At 38.5% G+C, this 27612-nt stretch overlaps 4 protein-coding genes across 6 annotated transcripts; 3 read left to right on the forward strand and 1 right to left on the reverse strand.

Annotated features, from left to right (window-relative positions):
* The first annotated feature begins 5953 nt into the window (after positions 1 to 5953).
* Positions 5954 to 11877, forward strand: LOC112170396 (preprotein translocase subunit SCY2, chloroplastic). The gene is made up of 14 exons (XM_024307659.2): positions 5954 to 6067; positions 6289 to 6807; positions 6966 to 7054; positions 7471 to 7550; positions 7678 to 7767; positions 8092 to 8183; positions 8930 to 9013; positions 9147 to 9288; positions 9576 to 9692; positions 9935 to 10064; positions 10398 to 10521; positions 10614 to 10720; positions 11269 to 11391; positions 11498 to 11877. The coding sequence occupies exons 1-13, from the start codon at positions 6004 to 6006 to the stop codon at positions 11356 to 11358; spliced, it is 1728 nt and encodes a 575-aa protein (XP_024163427.1). The 5' UTR covers positions 5954 to 6003; the 3' UTR covers positions 11359 to 11391; positions 11498 to 11877.
* Positions 11878 to 12299: 422 nt separating this feature from the next.
* Positions 12300 to 13831, forward strand: LOC112170397. Its single transcript, XM_024307660.2, has 5 exons — positions 12300 to 12554; positions 12629 to 12686; positions 12769 to 13212; positions 13295 to 13416; positions 13577 to 13831. The coding sequence occupies exons 1-5, from the start codon at positions 12457 to 12459 to the stop codon at positions 13635 to 13637; spliced, it is 783 nt and encodes a 260-aa protein (XP_024163428.1). The 5' UTR covers positions 12300 to 12456; the 3' UTR covers positions 13638 to 13831.
* Positions 13832 to 14499: 668 nt separating this feature from the next.
* Positions 14500 to 19639, forward strand: LOC112170398 (general transcription and DNA repair factor IIH helicase subunit XPD). 2 transcript variants are annotated; one of them, XM_024307661.2, is made up of 12 exons: positions 14500 to 15103; positions 15180 to 15460; positions 16002 to 16084; positions 16193 to 16596; positions 16966 to 17159; positions 17341 to 17521; positions 17645 to 17769; positions 17967 to 18056; positions 18193 to 18271; positions 18393 to 18469; positions 18594 to 18702; positions 19332 to 19639. In XM_024307661.2, the coding sequence occupies exons 1-12, from the start codon at positions 14570 to 14572 to the stop codon at positions 19452 to 19454; spliced, it is 2280 nt and encodes a 759-aa protein (XP_024163429.1). In that variant the 5' UTR covers positions 14500 to 14569; the 3' UTR covers positions 19455 to 19639. The 2 variants fall into 2 exon arrangements, with proteins under 2 accessions (XP_024163429.1, XP_040364155.1); XM_040508221.1 differs by lacking the exons at positions 18594 to 18702; positions 19332 to 19639 and having other exon boundaries at positions 18375 to 18469.
* Positions 19640 to 19828: 189 nt separating this feature from the next.
* On the reverse strand, positions 19829 to 25324 carry LOC112170399 (transcription factor BHLH42). Of its 2 annotated transcripts, none has more exons than XM_024307664.2 (6): positions 24703 to 25324; positions 24313 to 24550; positions 22689 to 22785; positions 21641 to 22277; positions 20221 to 21158; positions 19829 to 20109 (listed from the first exon to the last, which is right to left on the reverse strand). In XM_024307664.2, the coding sequence occupies exons 2-6, from the start codon at positions 24501 to 24503 to the stop codon at positions 20038 to 20040; spliced, it is 1935 nt and encodes a 644-aa protein (XP_024163432.1). In that variant the 5' UTR covers positions 24504 to 24550; positions 24703 to 25324; the 3' UTR covers positions 19829 to 20037. The 2 variants fall into 2 exon arrangements, with proteins under 2 accessions (XP_024163432.1, XP_024163431.1); XM_024307663.2 differs by having other exon boundaries at positions 24313 to 24567; positions 24703 to 25321.
* Positions 25325 to 27612: the final 2288 nt, after the last annotated feature.

Genomic DNA, 27612 nt, shown 5'->3' on the forward strand with positions numbered 1-27612 from the left:
AGTCGATCCCCAATTCACTAACCCTAGTTCTAAGCTCTCTTCTCCACTCTCCAGATCTTCATCTGTTCCCGATCCCCAATTTCTTTCCAATTTCCCGAATTTGAAAGGTAGTTTATATGTTCTTTTGTCGAATTTGAAAGGAATTGTTTGGTTAACTGTGTTTTTTGATAATGTTAAAACTTTGGTGCAGGTGACGCATTTACTGACAGGTCACTTGTTCGACAATTACCTTGTTCCTGTGGTTCTTCATTAAAAGCCACAGGTTCTTATGAAAGATTGTCTACTCCTATACAAGCTAATGAGCGGTTTCATGGTTCGTCATACTTCACTTTCTCAATTCGATTCATTTCATTTTGGTCAGCTGTGTTTTGTGACTATGTTAAAGCTTTGGTTCAGGTGAGGCATTTAGTGCCCGGTCAGCTGTTGGACAAAAATGTGTTTTGTATTTTGTCACTTCTTCTTATCAAAGATTGTCTACTCCTGTACAGCTTGATTAGAGGTTTCAAGGTCGGCCATATTTCGCACACTATTTGATTCATTTGTTTATTGTTGGTCTGCCTTAATTCGTTTAACAAAGATATAATATGTTTGCATTCAAGGACCAAGTGTGTATAGTTTAGTTTTTCATCTAAAATTAGTTTTTGCTCCAAAGAACTATTAATTTGTTTGTTTGTTTCTCTAACTATAAAATTAGTTTCATCTAAAATTAGTTTTTGCTCTAAAATTAGTTTTTGCTCCAAAGAACTATTAATCTCTTAGTTTGTTTCTCTAACTATTAATCTATTATGAAACAAAAATACTAACCATAGCTGCTGATTCATACTTCATCTCCAGATGTTGACCATTTGATTCAAATCGTTCGATGGCTAGAGCGAAGAAGCTAGCTGCTCGGCCTCATCCAACCGCTTCGGGGCTTGAAGACTCTTCAACCGCAACTTCACCTTCTGCTCCTCGGGAAATTGAAGCTCTTCCTCCAGCAAGTTCAACCCAGCAAGTTCCTACTAGTTCAAACTAGCAAGTTCCTACTCCTGCAAGTGATGAAGCTCCTGCGCAAGTTCCTACTACTGCAACTCAAAGTGAGAATTCTAATCCGGTTAGTACTTCAACAACTATTAAGCGTAGTTTTGTTTGGGAACACTTTAAGGAGTATGATAAGGTTATGAAGGGAAAAGATGCTGAAGGGAATGATGTAGATATTGTTAAGAAACGAGCTTATTGTATTCACTGTCCTAGAGGAAAAATAGGCGATTTTGCAGCGGATAGTTCTATAAATGGGACTTCGGGGATGATTAGACATATTAATCAATTCTGCAGGTATTATCCCCCAAATGTTAGTAAGAGTCAGAGGGTTCTTGTGGGAGATAAATCTCTAGGAAACAAACTTACTGCAGTAGCTTATGATCAAGATGACTATGTAGATGCGACAGTCGAAATGATTGTCATGGATGAGTTGCCTTTTAGCTTTGTTGAGAAAAAAGGTTTTAACCGGTTTTGTGGTAGAGTGTGCCCTTTGTTTAAAGTACCCTCTCGTAGGAAACTAGTTAGAAGGTTCCTAAGCATATATGATGCACAAAAAAAAAGAACTATCCAAAATTATGAAGGAGTATAGAGTGTGTCTCACAACGGACACTTGGACTAGTGTCCAGAACATCAATTATATGGTGCTGACTGCCCATTTTATTGATGTTGATTGGAAGATGCACAAGAGGGTTATAAATTTTTGTGTTATCCAAAACCATCAAGGGGCAACCATAGGTAGACTTATAGAGTCTTGTTTGCTGCAGTGGGAGATTGAGAAGGTGTTGACCATAACTGTTGATAATGCATCTGCAAATAAGTCGGCTTTAGAGTGGCTTAGATCAAAGATGAATAAGTGTTCATCTTACAAAACAATTTTAGGTGGTAAATACATGCATGTGAGGTGCACAGCTCACTTAACCAATTTGATAGTGGGACATGGCTTGAAGAGGCTGCAAAAGAGAGTTTTAGCCATTAGGAATGTTGTCAAGTATGTTAGGTCTTCACCTAATAAACTAGACAGCTTTAGAAAAGCTGTCGAGAAAGAAAAGCTTCCTCTTACAGGGCTGGTTTGTTTAGATGTCCCAACTAGGTGGAATTCAACTTATCTAATATTGGAGGCAGCCTTGAAGTTTAAGAAGGCTTTTGCAAGGATGGAGGAAGATGATGATGAGCTTTATCTAGGTTATTTCAAGGAACCAGAGGAGGAATATGATGAGGAAGGCAATGTCGTTCCTAGTAAGAACAAAAGAAACAGAGTTGGGCCTCCGGAGGAACCAGATTGGGACAAGGCTGAGATTTTTGTTGATTTGCTTCGAGTATTTCATGATGTGACCTTTAGAGTTAGTGCAAGCTTGCATCCAACTGTGCATACAACATTCCATGATGTTGTTACCATGGAGAGAAACATAGAAAACCTCTTCATTGCACCCGAGATGGCAACTGGTTCCGACACTTAAAATGTATTAACTGATATGGCTGCAAATATGAGAAGCAAATTCTTGAAGTACTATGGTGGCTTTACAGACCTGAACCACTTGGTTATTGTTGGACTTGTGCTAGATGCAAGATTCAAGCTTAGGAATTATACACATTTTTTGAAGGAAGAGGGTATGGATGATGTCGATGTGCAAAGTAGAACCAATGAGATTAGATCTTTGTTAATGGCGCTATATGATGAGGTACAACTCTTTTTATTTCAGTTTTTTGAATATTAGATTTTCTGATCTTATGAGTATTAATACTAATTTTATGTGTTTATGCATGTTCTTGCTTTTATAGTATGCACCGATCGTAGATGGTGGGAGACATATGCATAGACATCAAAGCCCTACAAGTTCAGGCAGCACAATCACGAGTAGAAGCAGCAATACGAGAGTTGGTGTGCGGGGTCAGTTGCTAAACTCTTGGAGAAAGGTGGTCCAAGAGAGTGAAGAGGCTGTAATGGCACATGAAGTTGATCAATATCTAAATGCTCCCCTAGAGTTTGTTGAGGAGGAGGAAGATGGCTTCGATATTTTGTGTTGGTGGAAGATAAACGGACCCAAGTTTCCCGTGGTGGCAGCAATAGCAAGAGATGTACTTGCTGTTCAAACATCCACAGTTGCATCGGAGTCTGCATTTAGCACTGGAGGGAGAGTTATTGATGCTTTTAGGAGTTCATTGACTCCTAAAACAGTGGAGGCTTTAATCTGCATGCAGAATTGGTTGTTGGGAGATGATATTGTTGCTCAAGAGGTAGAGGAGCCTACAATTGAGAACATAGAGTTCTATGAGCAGGCTGAGAAAGGTACCTTGATCAGTTTCAAATGTTCAATTTTAATTTTTGTTTTCTGTTTTCTTACATGTAGTTTCTCTATTACTGACTTTAAATGCTTACTTAGATCATGAGAGCACTACCTCCAGCAGAAATACACGTTCAACAATCCCGAAAGCAAAGGGGAAGGGAAAGGCTGCAGTGGTAAATGTTGACTAATGAGTTTATGAGGTTGTGAGACTGAGTGTGATGAACTGATGAAGGTTTTTTCAAATGTGTTTAATAGTTCAAGACTTGTAGTTAACTAGTTTTTATCATGTAATGGTTTGTAGACTTTAAATTTCTTATTTCAGACTTTAATTTCTTGTTTAAGACCTACTGGACTTTTGTTGAATTCATGAATTGGTTTTTGTGTTTATTCATTTATTGAACTTATTGTTGGTCTATTGAATTGGTTATTTGCTGTGTTGCACATTGCATTTGTTTCCTGTCATAATCTGCAATTTGCATTATTGCATTACAGCCATTACTGCAATCTGCAATTTGCATTACTGCATTTGTTTCCTGTCATAATCTGCAATTTGCATTACTGCATTACAGCCATTACTGCAATCTGCGATCTGTCATAATTTACAATCTGCATTACTGCACTTTGAATTCATAATCTGCAATCTGCAATTTGCAGTTTTGCACATATTGTATTATTGTCCATCTTCACTAGTTCATTTCTTCTTTTCAAGAATTCTTCAATTCAATTTAGTATTTTACATTGTTTGATTTGGTTTAAGGCAAAGTTGATTGTGTAGATTTATAAGTTGCAGTGCTAAGAGGACAGCTGCATCCTAGAAATGATTGAAATCTGAAAATTTTGGATAGCTGTTAAAGAACTTATCAACTTAAGTGTGAAAACAAAAAAAACAAAAACAAAAAAGGAATCGGGTATCCCGAATTGGGCCCGGGCCCGACCCGATCCCGATCGGTTTAGGTACCCTCGGTACTAACTTTGAAAAAACGTTGTCCCGTCCCGAATAAAATTTCCTGTACCGGGCTCGGTATCAGTCAATAACCGGCCCGTCCCGTCCCGTGCCCAGCCCTAGGAAAAAGTCAGGGGATAATTTGCTATTTTGCCTTTTGAGATTTTTTTTTTTTTTTCTAAAAGAGGATCAAAAGATTTCACTCCTACCCCCATGGTGACTCGAACCCATGACTTCGTACATAGATAGTAGGTGCTCTAACCACTGAGATAACACCACATCGTCCTTTTGAGAATTTTTACTAAGCTTCAGAATATGTAATGTTATTTTTAGTTTAACATTTATATAAAGTTAAGAGTTCCAACTAAAGTTAAGAGTGAAAGCCCAAAATTGGGTCACCGTAGTTCAGAAGAATTGAGAGAACTTGTGGATTATGATGATTCAATAGACAAGGAACATGTGGTTAACCTTACCATCCTCTTCGATCTCAAGGAACAAGATCGGATTTGATCTGGAAGGAAATTGATAGAAGTATGGATTTGAGATTCAGAATACCAGATACCTGCTTTCCTTTTGTTGTGCTCAATTGATCCATTTTTCTTGAGATCGAAAAGTCATATAGATGAAACAAATCAATTAGCTATATTTTATTTATGGACTAAATACTGTTCAGTCCTAGAGCTTTTGACCATAAATACTTCAGTCTTTGACCTTCTAATTTCACACGTTTAGTCCCTGTACTTCAAAATTTCAGACAAATAGGTCATTGCAGTCTAAAAGTCGCGGTGAAATGTCTATTATGCCCTCAGTTATTTTTTCTTAATTAATTATTATTATTATTATTATTTTTTGGAAAATGATTTTTTTCCCTTTCTTTCTTTATGTTTGAAAAAAAAAGAATAAAAAAAAGAAAAAAGAAAAAATAAAAAAAGAGAAAGGAATAAATTTATTTAAAAAAAAAGAACTGAGGGCATAATAGACATTTCACCGTGACTTTTAGACGGCAATGACCTATTGGTTTAAAATTTTGAAGTACATGTACATGTGAAATTAGAATGTCAGAGACTGAAGTGTTTTATGGTCAAAAACTCAAAGACAAAATAGTATTTAGTCATTTATTTATTTATTATTTATTATTATTATTATTATTATTTTTTAACAATCCAGAAGCCATGGACATGGGCGAAGTTTTCAAAGAAGGAAGCTAAAAGAACAGAGGAAAAGAAAAACTGACGGGGGAGATGAAAAGGTAGGAAGAATGATGAGTCTGGACAGAAACAGAAGAGAACATAACGTCGTTAGCCTTGAAAAAACCGAAATTTTGAGTCATTATTAATGACTCATAGATATTGAATCAATAGCTAGAATTAAAAGTCAAGGATAAACAAGAACCAACAACAATCAAAGAGAGGGTCCGGATCTGGATTCCGGATGACAGACAAAATTTGTTGAAAATGGTAAAGATGGACAATATTTGACAAAATTGGTGCAAATCAACCATTTTAACAAGCCTTCAAGGTGTGCATATTCACATATTCGGTTGAAAATCTGTGTAAATTGGAAATTCATCCCATGTTAAAAGCTTACCCAATCACATCTTGCCGCGTGGCACCGCCCGCTCTAAACAGACCAATCAAAAGCGAGAGCAACAAGGAAAAAAATGATGAGACACGTAGAAGATCCCTACCATTAAAGATGAGCCTCTTTAAAAAAGAACCAAAAACACAGTCCCGCAGTTTGCTTCCAAGTCCCGCCATGGAAGCCACTCTTCTCAGCTCTCAACGCTTCCAGCCCCAACTCTTCCCCTCTAAATTTCGAGGTCAGTCCATCTTTTAATCTCCAAAAAACTCACTAAATAGAAAAAAAGAAAAGAAAAAAGAATCTAAAATCATGACTATTTTAGGTTTCTTAATTTTGGTAATTCATAATCTAGAATCTTCCTTCCGTAAGGGATTTACTGTTCATTTTGGATTGAGTGGATGCTCTAGCTTCAGATGAGAATTTTGTCTGTTCTGATAGGGCTTTTGTGTTCAATTTCAGGTTCTGATACTCCAATTTGTTGCCCACGCTTAGTTAGAACCAAAGCCAACTTTGTTTCCCTCAAGACCAATCCTTCACAATTATGCAGCACAAATTCAATTTTGGCAAGCAGGTCTTTATTCTCCAGAGTAAGCACAAGAGTGTCTGCTAAGTTTTCGAACCAATTCCGAAATGAATATACCGATGTTGAGGCCACAGCTGCAGAATCTTTAAATCTTGAAGTTGTTCCGCCGAGGCCGAATGGCGGGAGAGGTGTTGTTACGCAGGATGAGATTGGCGACTCCGGTGGTGCGGAGGCGAGACCTGTAATGTTTAGGAACAGGTTTCTGGATTTTGTGAGGATAAGTTCAGTGATTAATAATGCTGCTGAGTCGTTCTTCAAGAGTGAGATTAGGAGGAGGTTGTTTGTGACGGCAGTGCTGATTGTGATTAGTCGTGTCGGTTATTTCATTCCTCTGCCTGGGTTTGATAGAAGGTTGATACCTCAGGATTATCTCAGCTTTGTCTCGGGATCAGTTGGTGAGTAATTGATGCTTGAATTTGATTTTTGATATCTTATATTCATACATGTTTACTCTAGTTCTTATTGCTAAGTTATTCCTTCTGTCCCTTTCATAAGAGTGAGTTGGGTTTGATGTTAAGTCTGTTATGGGGTCATCCGTGTTGTTTATTTGCAGATGAGCTCGGCGATTTTACAGCAGAGCTTAAAATGTCCTTGTTCCAGCTTGGAATCAGTCCTCAAATTATAGCATCGATTATCATGCAGGTTTACTTCAGCTAGTTAGCTTTAATTTCTGCTAACTAAGCGAATATCCTTTACAGCTTCCCTGTAGATTGGATATACACCTTTTTGCAACTAACAAAAGTAAATGATTATTTGTATTTGTTTCAATATTTGATATTGAGAGTACAAGCATGTACAATGTGTTTCGCTATTCTGTTGTGACTTTATCTCGTCAGCTCAAAATGAAGTAGTTTTCCCTCTTCTTCTCTAGATATATTTAGTATGGTTAGATATCCTGGTCATAGATAGATGCTTGTTTTATATGCTCTCTTATTTACCTTAGGCACTGTGGATGACTTCAGTTTATTTCCTCAATTTTACTCAAACTAATGAAACTATGAAAGATACAAAGGTATTTAATTTTTTGAGATATTGAAATTACAAAACTTGATGCACAGGTACTCTGTTATGTCGTCCCCTCCCTAGTAAAGCTGCGGAAAGAAGGCTTAGATGGTCAAGAGAAGATTAAGAGTTATATGTGTGTCTAGTTTTTATCTCAAGCAGTGAGCCAAGTTCTTTTTTACATAATTTTACAATAAACTACTTTATATCAGTATTTAAAGCAAGATTTTGAACCCTGCGAGTGTTGTTTCTGTCTACTCAAGATGGTGGATGTCTCTTGGCTTTGCAATTGTGGAGGCTGTGATACTTGCTTGTTATTCACTTCCCTATTCAATCTATGTAGCTAGCCACAGGTAATGTAGTATATACATCTTATTTAATTGTACTTTCAAATATACTATGTGAATTTTAAGTCATTCTGAAAATTTTGAAATAAAAAGTTTTTATGTGTAGCTGCCTAGGCTATCTTTTCCACCATGTACTTAGCATGGATTTGTTACTTTTAATTATTTTAATTTGATGGTCTTATTACATTTTACTGCATTCAACATATCTGATCCTCAACTTATAGATTTTTTGTACCTGCTAAGAAGCTGGTAGGTTATATTTGTTAGGTAGCTAGTCTTGCCAAGGTGATGTTATGTATTGAAGATGTTTGTATTTCTGGGATATTGCAGGGTCAAGCATGTGATGCTGACAAGTATGTTATTGGTCTGTGGTGCAATGACAATGACGTGGATATGTGATACCATTACAGAATCTGGATTCGGTATTATACTTGACCTTTTGGTTACATGGTTGGCAGCAAAATAGTCTTGCTCATATTTCCTGGAAATTTATAAGCTTCCCATCTTGAGGCCTCATTTTGTTTCTCCAAAAGCAGTATATTACTTGTCATAGTCATGAGTCACCCTGTCAAGTTTTGTTTACCATTCCTGCATATTGTGCTTACACTAGTATTGTCTTTTACATAGTTCTTTTCTTTTCTTTAAATCTTTTTAGCAGAAATCTGTTAAATAGTTAAATTGTTACAGAAACGTGACCAGCCTTACTTATACCTGCCTCACAATTGTGGCTTTGACCCGATAAGTTTCAAAACCATGGTTCTTTAGCTGTGGATTAATAAGGGATGCTTTTAGCTTAGTTATATGGATACCTTTTGATGGCTTTTGAATGGTTGTCCTTCTCTTTCTTAAGTATGAGTCAGAATACTTGCTTTTTTACCGTGGTGACTGTTAGCTTACCATTTTCACAAATTATCACTTAGATATTGTTTCTGTTTATTTTCTATCATCTTATGATTGTGAAGGCTCACATAATGGTATACATGGTTTGTTTACCCTCATCTGATCTGATTCCTTCTGTCCACAAATAATTATTAGTGATGTAGAATGAAGCTTGAGTTGCCATATCTTTTTGGGTTTTAAAAGAAATAAGAAAGTTTGATCGCTCTCTTTTTTTATCATACATGTGATTATATTCTCTATCTTCTCTAACTGGTAGTGCACATTTCAGGCCAAGGTTCATCTTTAATAATATGTGTGCAAATATTGATTGGCTACACAGAGACATTATACAAAATGTTGACCCAGCTTTCAGGTATGTGATTCAGTGAACACCATTGATTTACCCTTTATTGGACTTGTAGGTTTTATCTTGTAACTCTATTTTCTTTATCATTAGTATTTTGTTAAATGTCATTTGACTCCATGCTTTTTATGTACTATTGTAGGAAGTTCTGTAAGTTGGTGGCCATACTTATTTGGAGTATTGGGCGTTTTCACTATAGTCACTATGTGGGCAGTTGTGGTAACTGAAGGATGCAGGAAGATAAAGCTTCAGTACTACGGTTTTAAGCTGGCTTCTGCTGCAAGGTAAAACATTTTCCATTATTTTGATATGTGATGATCATTTCTAGTGATGGAAACTATGCAATACATAGGTTATCTCTAGCATGGAGCTTCTAGTCCCTATTAATGTTTCGTTCTGATTGGTTTTGATGATGATTATTCTATATACTAGTATTCGATGTGTGTAAACTTGCAGCCTAGTAAGTAGCCAGTTGCACCATACATCATAGCATCTAGAAGACCATTATAAAAGCCTATTTTGGTTATCTTTTTCACTGACACTATCTTCTGGTTGTTTGTACTTTGAACAGGGATGACTCACCTATTACTGAAGTGGAGCCCTATATACCTTTTACTATTAATCCAGCAGGAATGCAGCCTGTTCTCACAACTACTTATCTCTTGGCATTTCCCAGCATTCTTGCAAGGTCATTGTTTATTATTTAGCATCATCGTTGCATATTTAAGATGAGAAACCGTTGTCTATGTCTTTAATTGAGCTGCTGTTGTCAGTTGGTTGATTTTATAATGCTTTGATGAAGTCAACGAGTTTCTCCTTTCTCATTTTTCAGTTGATTCTAAATGTGTTCCTTGAGATTGTAACTAATGCTTTCTTTCTTCTCATCAAAGTTTACTATTACTACCTTTTGATATTCTGATCTGTTGGCAGTCTTCTTGGTTCGTCTTTCTGGGAGCATGTTAAGGAGATATTGAACCCTGATACTTCTATTGGTGCAGCGCCTTGGGTGTACTACACAATATATGCGTTTTTTGTCTTTTTATTCAATATATTTGACATAGTAAGTTTCTCCCTTACTTCATATAGTTACTCTAGAATCACACCTCTTTCCCCTCATCAAGCTCCTAAGCTACTAAATCTGTTGAGAATATCTCATTTTTGATATTCAAAATGATTTATTGGTAGGATGCTTATTTATCTGTCATGATGTTTGTCTCCTGCTGTGTTCATCAAATTTTTTATGCTGTGTCTGTTATGAGTTTCAATTTTCTTTTGTGGTCAAAAACTCTATTGAAATGAAATGTGAAGTGACTTAGTGTTAGATGTGGAGGCAACTTCTGTTTCTTAATTTTCTACTTGCTGGGTGATTTTTAATCAATAATGACTTGTCCAGGCCAACTTGCCCAAGGAAATTGCTGACTACTTAAATAAGATGGGTGCAAGGATACCAAATATAAAACCTGGAAAGGCTACGATTGAATATCTCACAAAGATTCAGGCATCAACACGTTTTTGGGGTATAGTTCTCTCTTGGTTTCTCTCAATATAACCTAATTCCTTTTCAACCACCCACATTGATATTTTTTGCTTGCTTTTTACTGGCCTGCAGGTGGTGTATTGTTAAGCATCTTAGCAACAACATCAAGCATACTTGATCATTATTTACGTAACATCAATGCGGGATTTTCAATCGGGTTGACATCAGTCTTAATAATAGTAAGTGCAATACTAACTATGGGTTCTGTATTACGCTCACCTGACCTCATTTTCTAGAATATCCAATGCTATGGAAAGCTTTTGTTGTTTGTGTGCATCTGTAATTTTGGTTGATAGTTAACTGATTTAGTTGTGAAAATTGGTTTGCCTGTTGATTGCATAAATACTTGGAAGTTGAATCTCTATAGTAATTTTATTTGTTTACTATATATGTGCATTCCCCAGCTTTGGTAAACTTATTAATTTACCATGATCAAGTACAGTTTGACCGATTAATATTGTTTCTCTCTTAAATACTCCTGATCGTCATCTATTGTTGCTACTTGCTAGCCTTTACTGAAGTGTTTTTCTCTTTCTTTTCTGATTTCTGTGAACCCTACATATGTGAGTCGAATGCTTTGATAGTCTTGGCAAATATCTTTACTTGAAGTGCACTTACCTTGGATATAAACACTTCAAAAGAAATGTTAAAAGGATCTGCTGGATCTAAATTTTTGGCTTCACATTTACTCAACTCCTGCAAGCACTTCTAACTTCTAATTGTGCAGGTGGGTTCGATTATTGAACTTAGAAGATCATATCAAGCATATAATGTGATGCCAAGTTTAAGTAAAGCCTTAAGACGGTACGGTGTGTAGCTTCCAGGCAATCTTGTGCCTTCTAGTCCTAAGGTGATGCTGCATTTACCCACTTACTCAAAAACTGATGAAAGAAGTTCTGCATATGTGGTCATGCTAACTTCAAAGAAGCGTTTTCTGCCTTTCTTTTATTTGACAGTGCTGGAATTCTCAGACCCATAAAACACCTGCAGCAGAAAGGGTTCTTACATTACGATCTGGTTTAAGGGGTCTGTACTGGTGGTTTTGAGCAGCAGCTAATACCAAGGTCATCGAAAAATACATACACAAGACTCATCGCCAGCATGGTTTTCTGTATCTTATGGAAACGATTATGTTTCCATTAGTTCATCAAAGCAACCCTAAGTTTGTAACCCTAATTTTGTCATGTCTACAGATAGGAATTTCATATAGATGTTAAATTAGTTGCTATGCAAAAGTATAGTTGGTTATTTTTGTAACACAGTAGGGTTTTTGACAATGTATCTTTTCTCTCTGCATCATTGCATTCACAAGCATCAAGAACAAGTTTTCTTTATATAATTTGGACTACATAACGCACGAACTCAAGTTTTTAAGTTGAACTCACGACTTCTCAGTTATACTTCTCAGTTATACAGGAGCGATCTATGCCATTAGACTAAATGATACAGACGATGGACTAATATAACTTAAACACATGATCAAATATTAAAACGCAGAACACTGTTTTTTGTGTTATATTCTATACTATTATTAAGAGAAGAGAGCTTGCTCTCTAAAACTGAAATTTTTTACCAAAATATTCCTCAAATATTAAAAAACATTTGAACTCAAATATTTGAGAAAGACAAAATGGTCAATTCACAAATAAAATAAAACAAAAGAAAAAAAAATTAAAAATCAAAAACAAAATATTTGCAGCAATTTTCTCCACATTGTGTGGAATAACTTCCCATGTAATTATCCACACTCAGAGGGTGTGTTTGGAGTCTAGTTTCTACTTAACGACAGTAAATATTGCAACATTATTTTTACCGTAGCGATAAAAGGCTGGGCCAGTTGAGCCGTAGATATATCCGTTTGAAATTTGAATTCTCAGATAGTTCTCTCGGGACGAAGAAGATAGAGTCATCGGAGATGGAGTTCACGGCCAACTCACTGGACGGCTCCGTCATCTTCCACGCCATTAACGAAATCTCAAGTTTCCTACTCTTCATGCACCAGCAAATCCCCGCGTAAGTTCTCCCCAATTCTCTCTTCTCCATCATCAAACTCCTCCGGCAATCGAATCTAACGATTTCATACACAGTGTCTTACAGGACATCACCGCGGAATTCGATTCCCGCTGCGACGAGTACAAGGCCTTGGTAAGCGCTTTTGAGCTAAGCAGAGGCGTTTTCCTTCTTTAATGGATTCGAATTTTGACCTAATTCGATCCGCGAGTTTCAGGAATCGGCTCTGAGAGAAGACCAGGTGATGCCGGCGCTGCGGAGAAAGCACGCCGGCGAAATGAGGGAAGCCAAGCGAGGGGTTCGAAGGTTCCAGAAGCTGATGCACGGCGTTTCGAATTTCCAAACGGCGCTGAAGACGGTCATCAGCGGAACTCCTCGGTTCCGAACAGCGCTTCTGATTCTCGGAGGGAATCCAATGCGACCTCAACACGTGTACGAATTGAGCTTCTCCGGAAATGTCAGTGGCAAAGAATTGGATTTTGCGAAAAGCAGAGCGGCGGAAGTGCTTTGTAGAAAAGCGATTCGGGGGTTGGTCTCGGAGAATGTTGGGTCTGTTTCGTATCCGGGTCCTTGGAAGCTGTTCCTGTTGGTTAAAGCTCCCTCTTCTTTCAATCAGCCTCTGCATTTTCTTCCCAAGCGAGGTTTTAAATACAGCAACAAGGTAATTGCAACTGCATTGGATTAATCCGAGCCTCTCGTTTCGCAATTGGCTTACAACTGGTTGATGCTTTTTTTTGTTGCAGATTGTGCCTATGAGGCTAAGCTTCAAATGCAAAAACCAGAACCAGAACATTGATCAGTTTTCGCAAACGGGCAGCTCTGATGGGTTGGTTCAGTCTGCTCCGGATGGGGATGATTTTATATGGTATGTCGAATTGGGAAGGAACGCCCTGCACAACTTCTATTTGTTTGGTTCTGGATTTTATGAATTCCATTTGCTGTTTGCCTTGCATTTCCATTTGAATGTGGTTGTATGTGTTATGGTGCTTGGGTTTTTTTAGGTGACATCTGGTTTGATGATGCAGGTTTCAATGTCGACATGTAATCAAGGGAATAGCATTTAACACAGTACCTGAAGGAGAATAGCTCGACATGTTTCATGGTTGGGACTGTAAACAGGCTTTACTTGTAACATTTTATCTGTATCCGTAGGAACTTTGTTCTATAAAACATCTAGTAACAATTTTGACTCTCTTTATAGTTCCCTTAGTTGAAATATTCTGGACTTGCGTTATATCTGGCTATTTTGTTTATTGCTCTCTCAATTACCAAAACCTTACAATTTACTTTTTGTGATTTCATATTACAATATGAGATCCGTCACATTTATCTTAGTCAAATAGAACTTCCCATTGGACTTTGGTCATGTTTTCTTTTAAATATTGTGTTTATATGCTTTCCACTTCAAGAGTAACATTCAATTCGAAAGCTTGGAAATAAATCTAACATTTTTATTTTTTGAGTAGCAAAATAGGACACTATGGTACAATACACACACTAAATGATCCTCCACCCAAACATGAAATTTAGGGCACACAACCGCACAAGATAGTAGGTGTACTGCTGTATTACAACATGGACTATGTAAACATATAACCACATATCCATTGCTTAGTAGTTACAAGGATCTAACACCACATCCATCTCCAATATTAAGTGTGAGAAACCCTAGCTTCTCCATCTCCGTTGAGGAATATAATAAGGGGAGTGATATTGAGAGACCTAAAAAGAAAATATAGGGTGTAGATTGTAAAATAAAGAGAGTGTGAATTTCATTCTCCTATAATAATCGACATTTTTAGAAAGTCTTATATCCTAATTTTGAAAAACAGAAGTGTGGGGTTGAGTTTCTCGATTAAGCTGGGTTTCAAACTCCTTTTTAATAATTGTTTGCCTCAAAACAAAGTGAGCCCAAAGAACAGGCCCAAATGTCTTCTCCTCCATCCCCATAAATAAACACCCACACGGTTACAATAATCGCGAAACTCCGAATCGCCACTCCCGCCTCTCCGGCCACCATGAAGTTCCAAATGGACGACGTCACCGTGTACTTCCCCTACGACCACATCTACCCGGAGCAATACGCCTACATGCTGGAACTGAAACGCGCCCTGGACGCGCGAGGCCACTGCCTCCTGGAAATGCCGACGGGCACCGGAAAAACCATCGCCCTCCTCTCGCTCATCACCAGCTACAGTCTCTCCAAGCCCTACAACCCCGTCAAGCTCATCTACTGCACCCGCACCGTCCACGAGATGGAGAAGACGCTCGCCGAGCTCAAGCTCCTCCATAAATACCAGGTCCAGCATCTCGGAAAACAGGCGGAGATCCTCGCCATCGGGCTCTCTAGTCGCAAGAACCTCTGCGTTAACCCTAATGTGCTTGCCGCCGAGAATCGCGACTCCGTGGACGCCGCTTGCCGCAAATTGACAGCCAGCTGGGTCCGCGCCGCCGCGATCGGGAACCCTAATGTGCCGAGCTGTGAGTTTTTTGAGCAGTTTGAGAGGGCCGGGCAAGGTATCGTCTTGCCTTCTGGGGTTTACACCTTGCAGGTACGTATATGAATAATTCTTTTGATTGCTTTTAGAAATGTGAGTAATTTCGATACTAATTCCAATGTTGATGAAGGATTTGAGGGCGTTTGGGAAGGCCGAAGGGTGGTGCCCTTACTTTTTGGCGAGGAGAATGGTCGAGGCGGCCAATGTGGTGGTTTATAGTTATCAGTATTTGCTTGATCCCAAAGTGGCTGGGATTATATCTAAGGAGTTGCAGAAGGAGTCGGTTGTGGTGTTCGATGAGGCTCACAATATAGACAATGTGTGTATCGAGGCGCTTAGTGTTAGTGTGAGGAGGCAGACGCTTGAGGGGGCTCGAAGGAATCTCAGTAAGATGCAGCAGGATATTGAAAGGTAGGAGCTGTTTTTTTTTTTTTTTTTTTGGTTGTGTAATTTTCTAGTTTATTATGTTTTAATGATATATGGTCTGTCTAGAGATGAGCAATGGTTGGTTTTTCTTGTATTTGAGCTGTGTTGATGGCTCTCAGTCTTACTCATTGAGACATTTGTCTTTGTATTAACTTATATTACCATTATATCACAATGTGTTTAGAATAATTGCTGCATTATGTTTTAGATAGGTTTGTTTTCATATTTCTTTTATTCGCCCTCATCTTTAGTACAGAGTTCAGATAGGTTCAAGTAACTTTGTAGTTGACTTTGTTTTACTGATATATGGTCCAAACTAGAGATGAGCAATGGTTGGTTGTGTTGACGTTGAGCTACATTGAAGATTCTCAGTCGTACTCCTTAAGACACTTGTCTTCCTGTGTATATCACAATGCATTTAGAATAATTGCTTCATTATTTGTTAGATAGGTTTGGTTTCATATTGCTTTGATTCCTGCTCTCATGTAATACAGATTTTCATCTATTTGCTTGACATGGTAGGTAGGTTCAAGGCCACAGACGCAGGAAGATTGCGACAAGAATACAACCGGCTTGTTGAGGGTTTGGCACAAGGAGGAAACCTACCCAGTATGTTGAATGCTCATCCTCACATCCTTTTACACCATTGAGACTTCAGATTCTTGTTTTGACAATGTCCCGAGTTCTAATAACTTGTTCTCTTCTCTTTATATGCAGTCACGGATGCTTGGCTTCAGAACCCTGCCCTACCTGACGATATTCTGAAGGAGGCTGTGCCCGGAAATATTCGCAAAGCGGACCACTTTCTGCATGTCTTACGAAGATTGGTCCAGTATCTCGAAGGGCGTCTTGAAACCGAGAACGTTGAGAAGGAGCTTCCTGTTGGCTTTGTTAACTCAATTAATACCCAAGCTGGAATTGACCAGAAAACTCTCAAGTTCTGCTATGATCGTCTACACTCACTCATGATGACATTAGAAATTACCGACACAGACGAGTTCTTACACATCCAAACTATATGCGACTTTGCGACGCTTGTGGGAACATATGCCCGTGGTTTCTCTATCATAATTGAGCCATTTGACGAGAGAATGCCACACATTCCTGATCCTGTTTTGCAGGTTGGTTTAGCTTATTTATTTCATTTCCTCAAATTACTTTCTATAGATATAAATGGTATATGGGAAATGTTCTCACTTTATGAAAAATCTATATTTTCTCTAGCAAGTGGAAACCCAGTGTGAAAATGATTTTATTTAATTAAAACAATTGAACCACTTTAACTTTTAACAAAGCCTTCAGAATGTCTCTTAGTAGTAATGAAACTATCAGTTCGGTGGTTATGGTCTTTTTTTCTCTTTCACTTGCATATATTTTTGTTTCAATTGTTTATTGGACTCTTGTCTTACATTACTTTATCTGCTACTTCGGTGGTGGATGGACTAAAGCTATTCTGTTCTGATCAAGTCTTTTCTTATTTGTCATTCCAGCTTAGTTGTCATGATGCTTCTCTTGCTATAAAGCCTGTATTTGATCGATTTCAATCGGTTGTGATTACATCTGGAACCTTGAGCCCGATTGATCTCTACCCCCGTCTTCTCAATTTTAACCCTGTTGTGAGTCGAAGCTTTACAATGTCACTAACGAGAGAATGCATATGCCCAATGGTTCTCACCCGGGGAAGGTATAACATTTTTCTCTCTCAATTATTTCTGTTAAATAAGCTGTAAATTCTATTATATAATATTTGTCAGTGGATTACCTATAGCATTATAATCTCATCATTTCTGAGTTTATATGATATCAATCCCATTTAACTTGAGGAACTTTACTCTGAATTCAATATTCTTTGTATACTATTTCAGTGATCAGCTTCCTGTAAGTACAAAATTTGATATGAGAAGTGATCTAGGAGTGGTAAGGAATTATGGGAGGCTGCTGCTGGAGATGGTTTCTGTTGTTCCAGATGGGGTCGTATGTTTTTTTGTCAGCTACTCATATATGGACGGTATAGTGAACAGTTGGAATGAAAGCGGAATATTAAAGGTAACTTCACTATTTGTTTCTATTGCTGTTCCTGCGCTTCTATGGCCCTTTGCTTTTTCCCACTTGTTTGAGTTTTATATAAAGTTAGGTTTTCATACGTACTCGGTGATTCTGTTGTCACAGGAAATAATGCAGCATAAGCTCGTGTTCATTGAGACCCAAGATGTGGTAGAGACAACTTTGGCTTTGGACAACTACCGCAAAGCTTGCGATTGTGGGAGAGGTGCTGTCTTCTTTTCTGTGGCCAGGTATTTGACCAGTTCTTGGGATATTTAAAGTTTCTTATTTTTATCGCATGATGGAATAAGCAATTGTATTGTGCGTGGGATCAAATTATAAAAGGATGATGCATTATCTTTTACTATCTGTAACCTGGAGCATAACCTTTAATATTAAATTGATGATCAACACAGTTCTCTATAACGGTATATCTGTCCTTTCATAGGGGAAAAGTAGCTGAAGGAATAGACTTCGATCGTCATTATGGACGATTGGTCATCATGTACGGTGTTCCATTTCAGTACACGTTAAGCAAGTGAGTTCTATTTTATTTATTCTGTTTATTTTTGAAGTAAAAAAGAGAAATGTGTTGTTGGTTTATGTTATCTTTGCTAATCAAGTTCTTGAACTATGTTGTCTATGGCTTGACATAGGATTACATTGTTTTGTAGGATTTTGCTTGCACGGCTTGAGTACTTGAGGGAGACCTTTCAGATAAAGGAAGGAGATTTCTTGACCTTTGACGCTTTGGTATATTTGCATTATCTTTCTTATCATCCAAGCAATACTTTTGATTGATTTTTTTCATTTTTTTTTTTGGTTATGAGTTTATATCTTTTATGATATGCTTTAGTTTTCTTGACTGGTGCAGAGACAAGCTGCCCAATGTGTCGGCCGGGTTATCCGGTCAAAAGCGGACTACGGCATGATGATTTTCGCGGATAAAAGGTTTGTATTCTTGTGGTACCTTTTATTTGTATCAATTAAATTTTCAAATTCTTGGGTTCCATGATGAAACTTCTATTGTTAGACTTTAGTGACTTGATAATTGGATGTTTAACTTCAAAATCAGGTATAGCCGTCATGACAAGCGGTCTAAGCTGCCAGGATGGATCCTCTCCCATCTGAGGGATGCGCACCTCAACTTGAGCACTGATATGGCTCTTCATATAGCACGAGAGGTTTGTCCTCTTCGATGATCTTCTGTGTTTTTACTACGATATTATCTCACTATAGCTCAACCTGAAATGCACTAAACAGATCAATCAAACTCATGTGATTTCTGCTAGGAATAGTTATAGGTGTCTGTTTCTTTTCGTATGAAAAGCAACAGATATTTCTTTATGATTTGCCTTGTGAGTTATGCATTATCTGTTTCACCAGTCTCGGTAATGGCCTAGTAAATAATAATAGTTTTGTAACAGTTAAACATTAGACTCTAGGTTGTATTCTCATATCTTTGGGACCCAAATGAAGCACATCTTCTTTGCACCAATTTGTGTCATAGTTCTAATATTCTAGCATGTCAGTTACCAACAAGGATTCAGTGTTCAGCCCCATGGTTTGCTCCCATGTGGTCTGGGGTTCGTACACCCTCAAGGTACCGCCTAGTGTCCTGCCTTCTAAAACCTGCTTAGCTATTTGCTAGAGTTTCCTCCTGCCTTCTAAAGACTGTAGCCTTTAGGGTTCAGCAGGAGGCCTCAATTTTGAGCTCGGGTCCGCAAAGCTAGTTTGGGGGAATTCTGGTTATATACTTCAGATAGATGTATACAAATTTTTGCATGTCAATTCTGTTTTATCTTGGATGCAGTTCCTCAGAAAGATGGCCCAGCCATATGACAGGACTGGTGGCAGCAGCGGCAGGAAGACACTCCTGTCCCAGGACGACTTGGAGAGGATGGGCCAAGGAATCACTCATGAAATGTTGTTTTAGTTGTACAAATTCCTAGGTGTATATTTTTGCTTCTTCTAATCACCTATAGTTATTGCATAGTTGTACTCATCAGTTTTGACTAACATTTTGTTTAGAACGAGTTATTGAAGTTCTATCTAATGATCTGCATTTTGTTTCCGACGCTGATTCATTTCCCATGGAATTTGAGGGCCTCTTTTCTTTTCTTTTTTGTTTTCTTCTTTGTATTTACGTATAGCTGTATGATTTGTTGATGGATCCTACATTATCAAATGAAGGAATTCGACCTTAAATTCATAGTTTACTTCCAAGAATAAGGAAGTTGCAGTTTGGGAATAAAGTTTAGGGTTTTAGAACAAAATTATGGGTTGAAGACTAAATTTGGAGTTAGAACATGAAATAAAGGTATTTTGATTTGCAGATCTTGTTTAACACTGCTGAATTTCACAGCCAGTACGGTTTGTTAGATTACATGAGAGTCGGAGAGACAATAATAAACAGCAATTCAAAAAATTATACCGTTCTTATAATGTACAATGATAATACTAAGCTATTTCCCTATCGGCCAAACTCTAACATAATACTAATTACGTGCTAATGATTGTTAAGAGTCAGATTGGGGTATCACTTGATTTACTGCCCTCTTCACTTCTGTAATGGTTGTTTTCTTGCCCACCTGAAAATTCCAATTCGAGTGTCAAATCACGAATGTTACTCGATTAAACGATATGTTACTACATTAATGCAGGGCTATGGTTAAAGGCGGTAAAAAAGTAAATTGTATTACCTTGGCCCTTAGCTCAGCTACGAAGGTGCCACTATTCAATGAGGATTGCACAACCGTGGTCTCAATTCGGAGATCTCGTAGGGTTTGCATGACATCAAGTAATAACCCTTCTCTGTACGGGCATTGGAGCTCCAACAATCCATCGCTCTCTATTATCGACACCTCTAGAGACGTCCCCGTCAACATGGGCGTTGGCGGGGCCGGTTCTGGAGCCGGCGGTGGTGGAGGTGGCGTCGGTTCCTCTATCATTTTAGGCTTAGCGATCGCCACTCCGCCACTGCCCTCCACAATCCTCAACTTCCTCTTGTCCGACCCGGGCGGGCCCACATGGGAGCGTTCCGTCACCGTGAGCCCGCTCCGCAACTCTTTCATGCTAGTCGACCGTTGCATCTCCCCCGCCGATCTCGTCCGTTGATCGTCCTCCAAATGCACGTTACGTGCCTCGAGATCCTGAATCTTCTTACGCAGTTGCTTCACGTACTCGATCGTATCCCCCAAAATCGAGGCCTTGTCCATTTTTGTCACAAAAGGCACCAAAGACCTCAATATAATAAACCTCTCATTAAGCTTCTCTCTACGACGCCGCTCCGCTAACACATGGTTAGCACTTAGCTCGTCTTGTGACGTCCCCTTCCTCAACCGGCTCGAGCCGTCGACGTCGTGAGACTTGGGGGAATTCTCGTCCCGATATTTCGTATGTAGGAACGGTACACTAAACAAAATGTACTTTAGGAGCCACTGGGATGTGCCCTCGACCGGAACCAAGAGGTGGTGGTCAGCCCGGCTCGTCCACTTGGCGAAAGCTGATTGGGTGGAGTAGGTGACGTAGTCATTGGACGACGAATCGGTCCACCGGGTAGCCTGGGTTTGAAGTATGGTCGACACTGTTTCCGAATAGTGTGTATCGTCGTGGGTCAATTCCTCCAATGCCAGCGGTCCTGCATAAAAATAAAATAAATAAAATGATTAGGTTAAAAAGGGTATTAAAGCAACGTTTGGGGTCAAAGATGCACGTTTTTCAACTGAACCAATCAGTCCCCAGATTTGTCATGTGCCACTATACATTTTTGAACGGGGTTCTTTCTTTGTCCTTTTCGGACCAAAAGGTACAATCCCGAGAAGCAAGAGGCTAAAACAAAAATAGTTTTCCGTTTTGAAATTTCGTGTACCCTGAGAACAGTAGCGCGTGCCGGAAGGAGGACGTTTTGACATTTCTGCACCGTCGAGGTGGGGCCCCCACGTATGTGGGATAATAGTACAGTAGACCTAATCACTAGTTTTTCAGACTGGGATAGAAGAAAGAGAAAAGAATGCCTAGCTTGTTGTACCAAAATAATACACCAGAGTCCGTTTTAGGGAAATATTGAATTATTGATAACTGTAAGTCAATGAGTTAGGTGAAGTAGCGAGGGTGTGGTACCTGAGGGAGGTGGTTGGACAGCGATCATTGGCGGTTGGACCTGCGGCCACCGCCGGGTCGACTCTGCTCGATACGAGTCTGCTTGGCGCTGCTGATTGGCGGCGTTGGCGGACTGGCTGACGGCCAGCATGTGGAAGTCCGAGTCCAGGTTGTTGGAGGCGTCGTCGGGGGAGCCGAGGCGGATGTCTTCGGACATTTCGAGCTGCATGAGCTCGCTCGGCTCGGCTGCGGGAACGTTGGGTCCCTCAGCAGCAGCGAGAGGACGACCGTTACGGCCGGTTTCGGCTTCGGAGTCGGACTCTCCTTCTTCGTCCTGGTCGTCTTCTTCCTCGTCCTCGTCCTCTTCGTCCTCTTGGGCGGCTGCGTGGAGGGGCGGGGCGTTGTTTGCGGCAGCGTTGTTGCGGATGGCGGTGAGATGTGGAGAGTGGAAACGGGGGTGGTGGTCGGAGGAGGTGGCGGGGTTGGAGGTGGAGTGCTCCGAGAGGGCGGGCTTTGGTGGTGGAAGGTGGTGGTGGTCGACGAAGAAAGTTTTGACGTGTTGGACGAAGGCAAGGTCTTCTGGAACCCTATCTGTTGTGCCTAGCTCAACGACGCCGTCTAAGAGAGGAATGCACACTACAGTTTGAACGCGAGCACTCTGAAGAGAGGCATTGCATGCAAAAGAAACACAAAAGTTAGTTCACGAAATACATTAATTAATTAGGCAAATATAAATCTTGCACAAAATAAAAAATACTTTTACAAATCCTCAAAGCAATGCTTCATAAGCTTTCCAAAACCCCAACATTAACCTCCTACTCATACTGAATGTATTAAAAAAAAAAAAGCAGCTTTCCAAACCCCAAAGAAAGGAAAATAGAACAAATAGTTTTAACTAGAATTAGGGTTTGAGCCTTTGAGGGTAGCGAAACCTTGTAATTAGTAGTGACAATTAGTTCTTTAGAGCTGGAATTAAGAAATTACCCTGACTTTTAAAGTTGTTAGGTTTTCTTTTAATAATTTGAATTTTGTAGTAGATTTTGTTGTTTCAATAATGATTATTAATCACCTTGGCTAAAATAGCTCTGGAGAAGGTTTTGCTATCTACTTCATTTGCACCAGTGAGCCATACGTGTTGCCTCCTTGTGTATGCTTTTCCCGGCAACCTACACGTGCAAATATCACAAATTAATTCACACGAGTAATATCTTAATTTCCTCATACATATATGTATGACTGTGTAGAAACTATATCTTATTTTGAGAGACCTGTATTGAAAGCTAAATAGCAAATGTTTGGTTACTCGTACGTCTAATGGAAATAATGCACAAGCCTATTCGATCTGGTACTGTTCTTCCTCACCATTAATATATATTCTAGCAGCATATATTTATGCAGTCCAACCACAAAGAAATAAAACATCCTATATCAGGCTATCAGCTAGGCAACTGAGTCTGCATAAAAGGAAGATATCTCACTCCTTTTATATATATATATATATATATAGACACACACACACACACACTTCATGGATCTTAATTGAGAAAAATTCCAGCATGTATTACTTTAATTATTTATCTCTTTAAAGCATTGAGCTTTTCTAATGTTAGCTTTTCTGGCAAAGATGAAGACACATTGCTTGTCTCTTATCCCAAACAAGTAGCTAGCTTAGCTTCAATTGTGAATGACTTGATTCAATTCCAACGACTCAACGAGCAAGCAAGCAAAGTCATTTTGACACGGTCCATAAGAATATATTCCCCCAAACCCTAAAGTTGTCAAGAAGCAACAAATATGAAGCAAACAAAAACTGTGCCTCCATTAACTTCTCCACCGGAATCCCAGAAACTAAGACATGAACACTAGCAAACAAAACAGTATCGGGAAATTTGTTGGGTTTGTTTTTAAGATATTTTACATGTGCGGAGATGCTTCTTACACGTGTGAATCTTTCTCATTGTATATTCATATAGGGAATTGAAATACAGTTCAGTTCCAGAGCTTTAGGCAGCACATTGAATTTCATAACCCATCTCGATCATTTCTCTCACACATGTAGAGTACTGACTTGTAAGACATAAAATAGAAGGGACCGCGTAGATCCTTCTATATGTAGGAATAGGGTGTCCCCATCTATATAGATCTAGCAAGAAATTTAAGAGCGTTCTAACCCTCATAAATATCTTATAGATTATCAGACAGAAAGCTCAAAATGTTAGATGTGATAGCCAAACTATATTGGTGTTTGTAAACAAGTACTATAGCACGTATTTAATCTATCAACTCGTACACATTGCTCAATATCTTCTTGAATTATAATGTGCATTGACATGTGAACCCCTTTTGAATTAGCTAGCTAGATTATTGGAGTTGTTTATATGTGGTTCCTGTTAATTAACAAATCTAATCAAGCTTTGAATTATTAGGAGATATGGAAACAAACTTTAACAGCTTAAAAGTTTCTGTTACTAACATTGATGATTTGATGGTGTTGTTGTAAAAGGAAATGCTCAACTAATTTTATGAGGTTTTAACTCTTGACAGCGTTCATTCACCTCATAAATTTTGCCTATTCTTAGTTGCACATTTCACAGAACTTCATCACAGAATAGGAATGTTTTGCCATTGAAATTAAGATGGAAGAAACTAGAAGAAAAGAAAATCAGACGTTTGACAAAAGCACAAGTACTTACCCAACTCCCGGGGGAAATGAGAAAGATACACACATCAAGTAGAACCATTCCGACTCGGTTAAATCCTCCGGGGACAAGGCAGCACAAGGGCGGCGAGCTGGCTGGTTTGTTTCTCCGGCGGACAGTGAGTCGTAGAGCTCTCTAAGCTGTTGGCTCCTTTGAAGAGATGCCTCCTCAGAGCTCACTTCCATAGGCTGCACAGTCTTCCTCGTTTTGATTGCCCCATTGTAATACCCATCTGCCCATATTAACATCCTAAATGATCACCACAACATCGTCATCAACAAAATTAGCATAAGTGGAATGAATGAACGAGTGAACCATACGAACGATTTGATTCATTCGTTGAAGAATTGATCAATAGTTAAGAGTAATTGTGGATGTACGTACCCTTGTTGGGGACAGATTTGCCAAAAGAGACTGTAAGTCCATTGAACAGATTGCACTGCAGACTGTAACATGCCACGGAGCCTGCTACTACTCGGTGGCGGTGTAGCCATTTTCGGAAGCAGTACTGGGCTCGATCTCTTGCTCCGGTTCGCCACCTGACCGTCTCTATATCCTCCTTACTTTTTAATTACACTAAAGTCAGACTTATTAGCCGTTAGGTACCCTCCTCAAGCTGGAAAGGAGGAAAAGGGAGAACGACTTTTGGGTTTGAGAGAAAAAGTTAGAAAGGTAGTAGCAGAAAAAAGAAGCTATCTAGGAATCAAACACTTCCACGATGATCATGGTGGCGATGGCCGGTAGTACCAAATTCCGAAACGGTGTAGCTCAAAAGGGGGGCGAGGACTTTAAGGAGAGAAGAGAAGGTGAAGAGATTAAAGCAGGACCTGCAGGTGAAGTAGAGGAAAAGGTAGATGATGACTTTGAGGAAGATACGAACATATAGTTGGGTTCTCCAAGAAATGCTATACTGCACACCTGTGTATATATCGTTCATAGAGAAAGAAGAATCTGAAGGGTCGTTGAGCTCGCTCAGAATAATCTACGATGACAGAGAGAGAAAGAAGGGTTTGAGAAGATTTGTGGGGGGAATTGACTGGTCGGTCTACCAGACAGTTTAGCTCATCATATATACTCTTTCTCGGTCTGAATCTTATACGCAGTTTTGTTAGTTGTGCGCGCGTGGGTTTTAGTTTTACTTTTTCTTGTATGATTGGCAACGCTGGGTATGTGAATGTGGTGAAGAAGAGAGAGAGAGAGAGAGAAAGGGGATTAGGTGGGTAAAGAGGCCCAAGAAGACTGGGCGTTGGAGTTGCAGTGGTAGAAAACACAGATCCAAGGAAGTAGTTTGAGTTTTGATTGGGTGGAAGCTACCAATCTTTCCACATCCACTTGTCAAATGGTTACATGAGGAAAATGTCAGTACAAGGTCAGCACCACTGAATTTAGGCCTCTTTTGTTTTCTTCTTTACTTCTAAAATAAAACTACAAAGATTTGGAAAAACCCCAACTAATTAATCTGATGAAATGAAGAACAAGGTTTTGGCGAAGACAAAAATTTAGCCCATTTGGTAGTTTTTATTTATTTTTTCTTAATATTATAAGTAAATGTAGAGTCTTTGTCTTTTCTATTTTATAAAAAGTTCTATTATGTTTGTGGTCGGCTTATTTTTGTGTCAAATGTTTTTAATTAATAAAAAAGAAAAGAAGAGCTCTTTTGATATAGTTTGTGAGGCATGTTTCTTTTGCCAACTTGTTAGGTAATACTAGTCTTCTTATTTTTTTCAACAAGGATAATTAGAACTTGCTCTCTTTATTACATTTTTAGTTCTGATGAATTTTGGCAATTTACATTATTAGTAGTCAATAGAGGTGTAAACTTTTTCAACTATTGGAAAACAACTCCAGAACATTCTCCAAAAAATATATATATATATATATATATATATATATACAGATCCTATTCAGAGCGGAGCTCCGCTTTGAAAATTAACGTGTGAAGTTCGAGTTTTTGGTCACTTTTCGGTCGCATATCCACATCTCAACCGTTCAGTTTTTAGGTACTAGTGTATAGATCGTCTCTGCAAATTTTCAGCCAAAATGATGATCGTTAAGGCATTGATAACTGCCTTAAAGCTAGTACGGTTCAGGTTGACAGATTCAGTCCTTCCATTGGTTTAAGCGAGTTAGATACCTTAACGATCATCAATTTGGTTGAAAATTTGCAGAGATGATCTATACACTAGTACCTAAAAACTGAACGGTCGAGATGTGGATATGCGACCGAAAAGTGACCCAAAACTCGAACTTCACACGTTAATTCCAAAGCGGAGCTCCGCTCTGGATCGGATCTGTATATATATATATATATATATATATATTGTTCGAGACCATGATTTTTCACTCAAATTGTGGAACTATAACACATAGTTTTGTGGCACAAATCATCATATGTTTATATTTTCTCACTAAAATCTTCCCATTTGATATCATGACTCTTAAGAAATTGTAAAATTGATGGAACTCAAAAATCTTGTTCTGATTTTTTTTTTTAATCTTTCAAAGTTGGAAAACCGAGAAAATCATAAAAGGAAATTGGATCAAGTTTTTTGTTATTCATCACTAGGAGCAACTCCTAAAAATCATGCTTTATCAATGGTAACATTATAGCACAAAAGAATTTCAATTAAAAACAAAAAAAAATGTAGACATGAGAGTGCCAACATGGCATGCCATAAGTATTAAACCATGTAATTAAAAACCTTTATTTCTTAAAATTTTCCATGTCATAATCTCATTATTGGTAAAACATAAATTTTAAGAGTTGTTCCACTTATATTGATCAAGTTATGTTCTTCGATTTGTTGTAAATAATATAAGTCTTGTGTTTTATTGATCTAGAAATTGATCGATTTTGTTCATCTTGTTGTGTAGGGATCATATTGGTTAAGTACTTGTAGATCGAGTAGATACACGAAACAGTTTGGCTATCGAGAACCAACAAATTATTATGAAATTATAAAAAGAGAAGAAGCACATGGATGAAAGAAGTATTTGAGAATGTGATCATTATGGATTAATTCCAAAAATGCCTCCCTCCGAGTGCTCTACTTGAAAGTCAAAAGGAACGAAATTAAAGAATTAAACGAAGTAGCTAGATATAGTTCATAATTGATAAGCTATTAGTGGTCGTAAAGGAAAGTTACGGAAGCCACCCAACTCGAACGATATGAAAGCATTTGGCTCTGTTACAGTCGTTCATTATTGCCCTATCATATTAGAGATATTACATGTATACATATACAGAGACATATAGTTGAGGAAGAAAAAGAAGGAGACAAAGAACTAATGAGA

Source organism: Rosa chinensis, chromosome 6 (assembly GCF_002994745.2).
Source record: "Rosa chinensis cultivar Old Blush chromosome 6, RchiOBHm-V2, whole genome shotgun sequence".
NCBI classification, from domain to species: Eukaryota; Viridiplantae; Streptophyta; class Magnoliopsida; order Rosales; family Rosaceae; genus Rosa; species Rosa chinensis.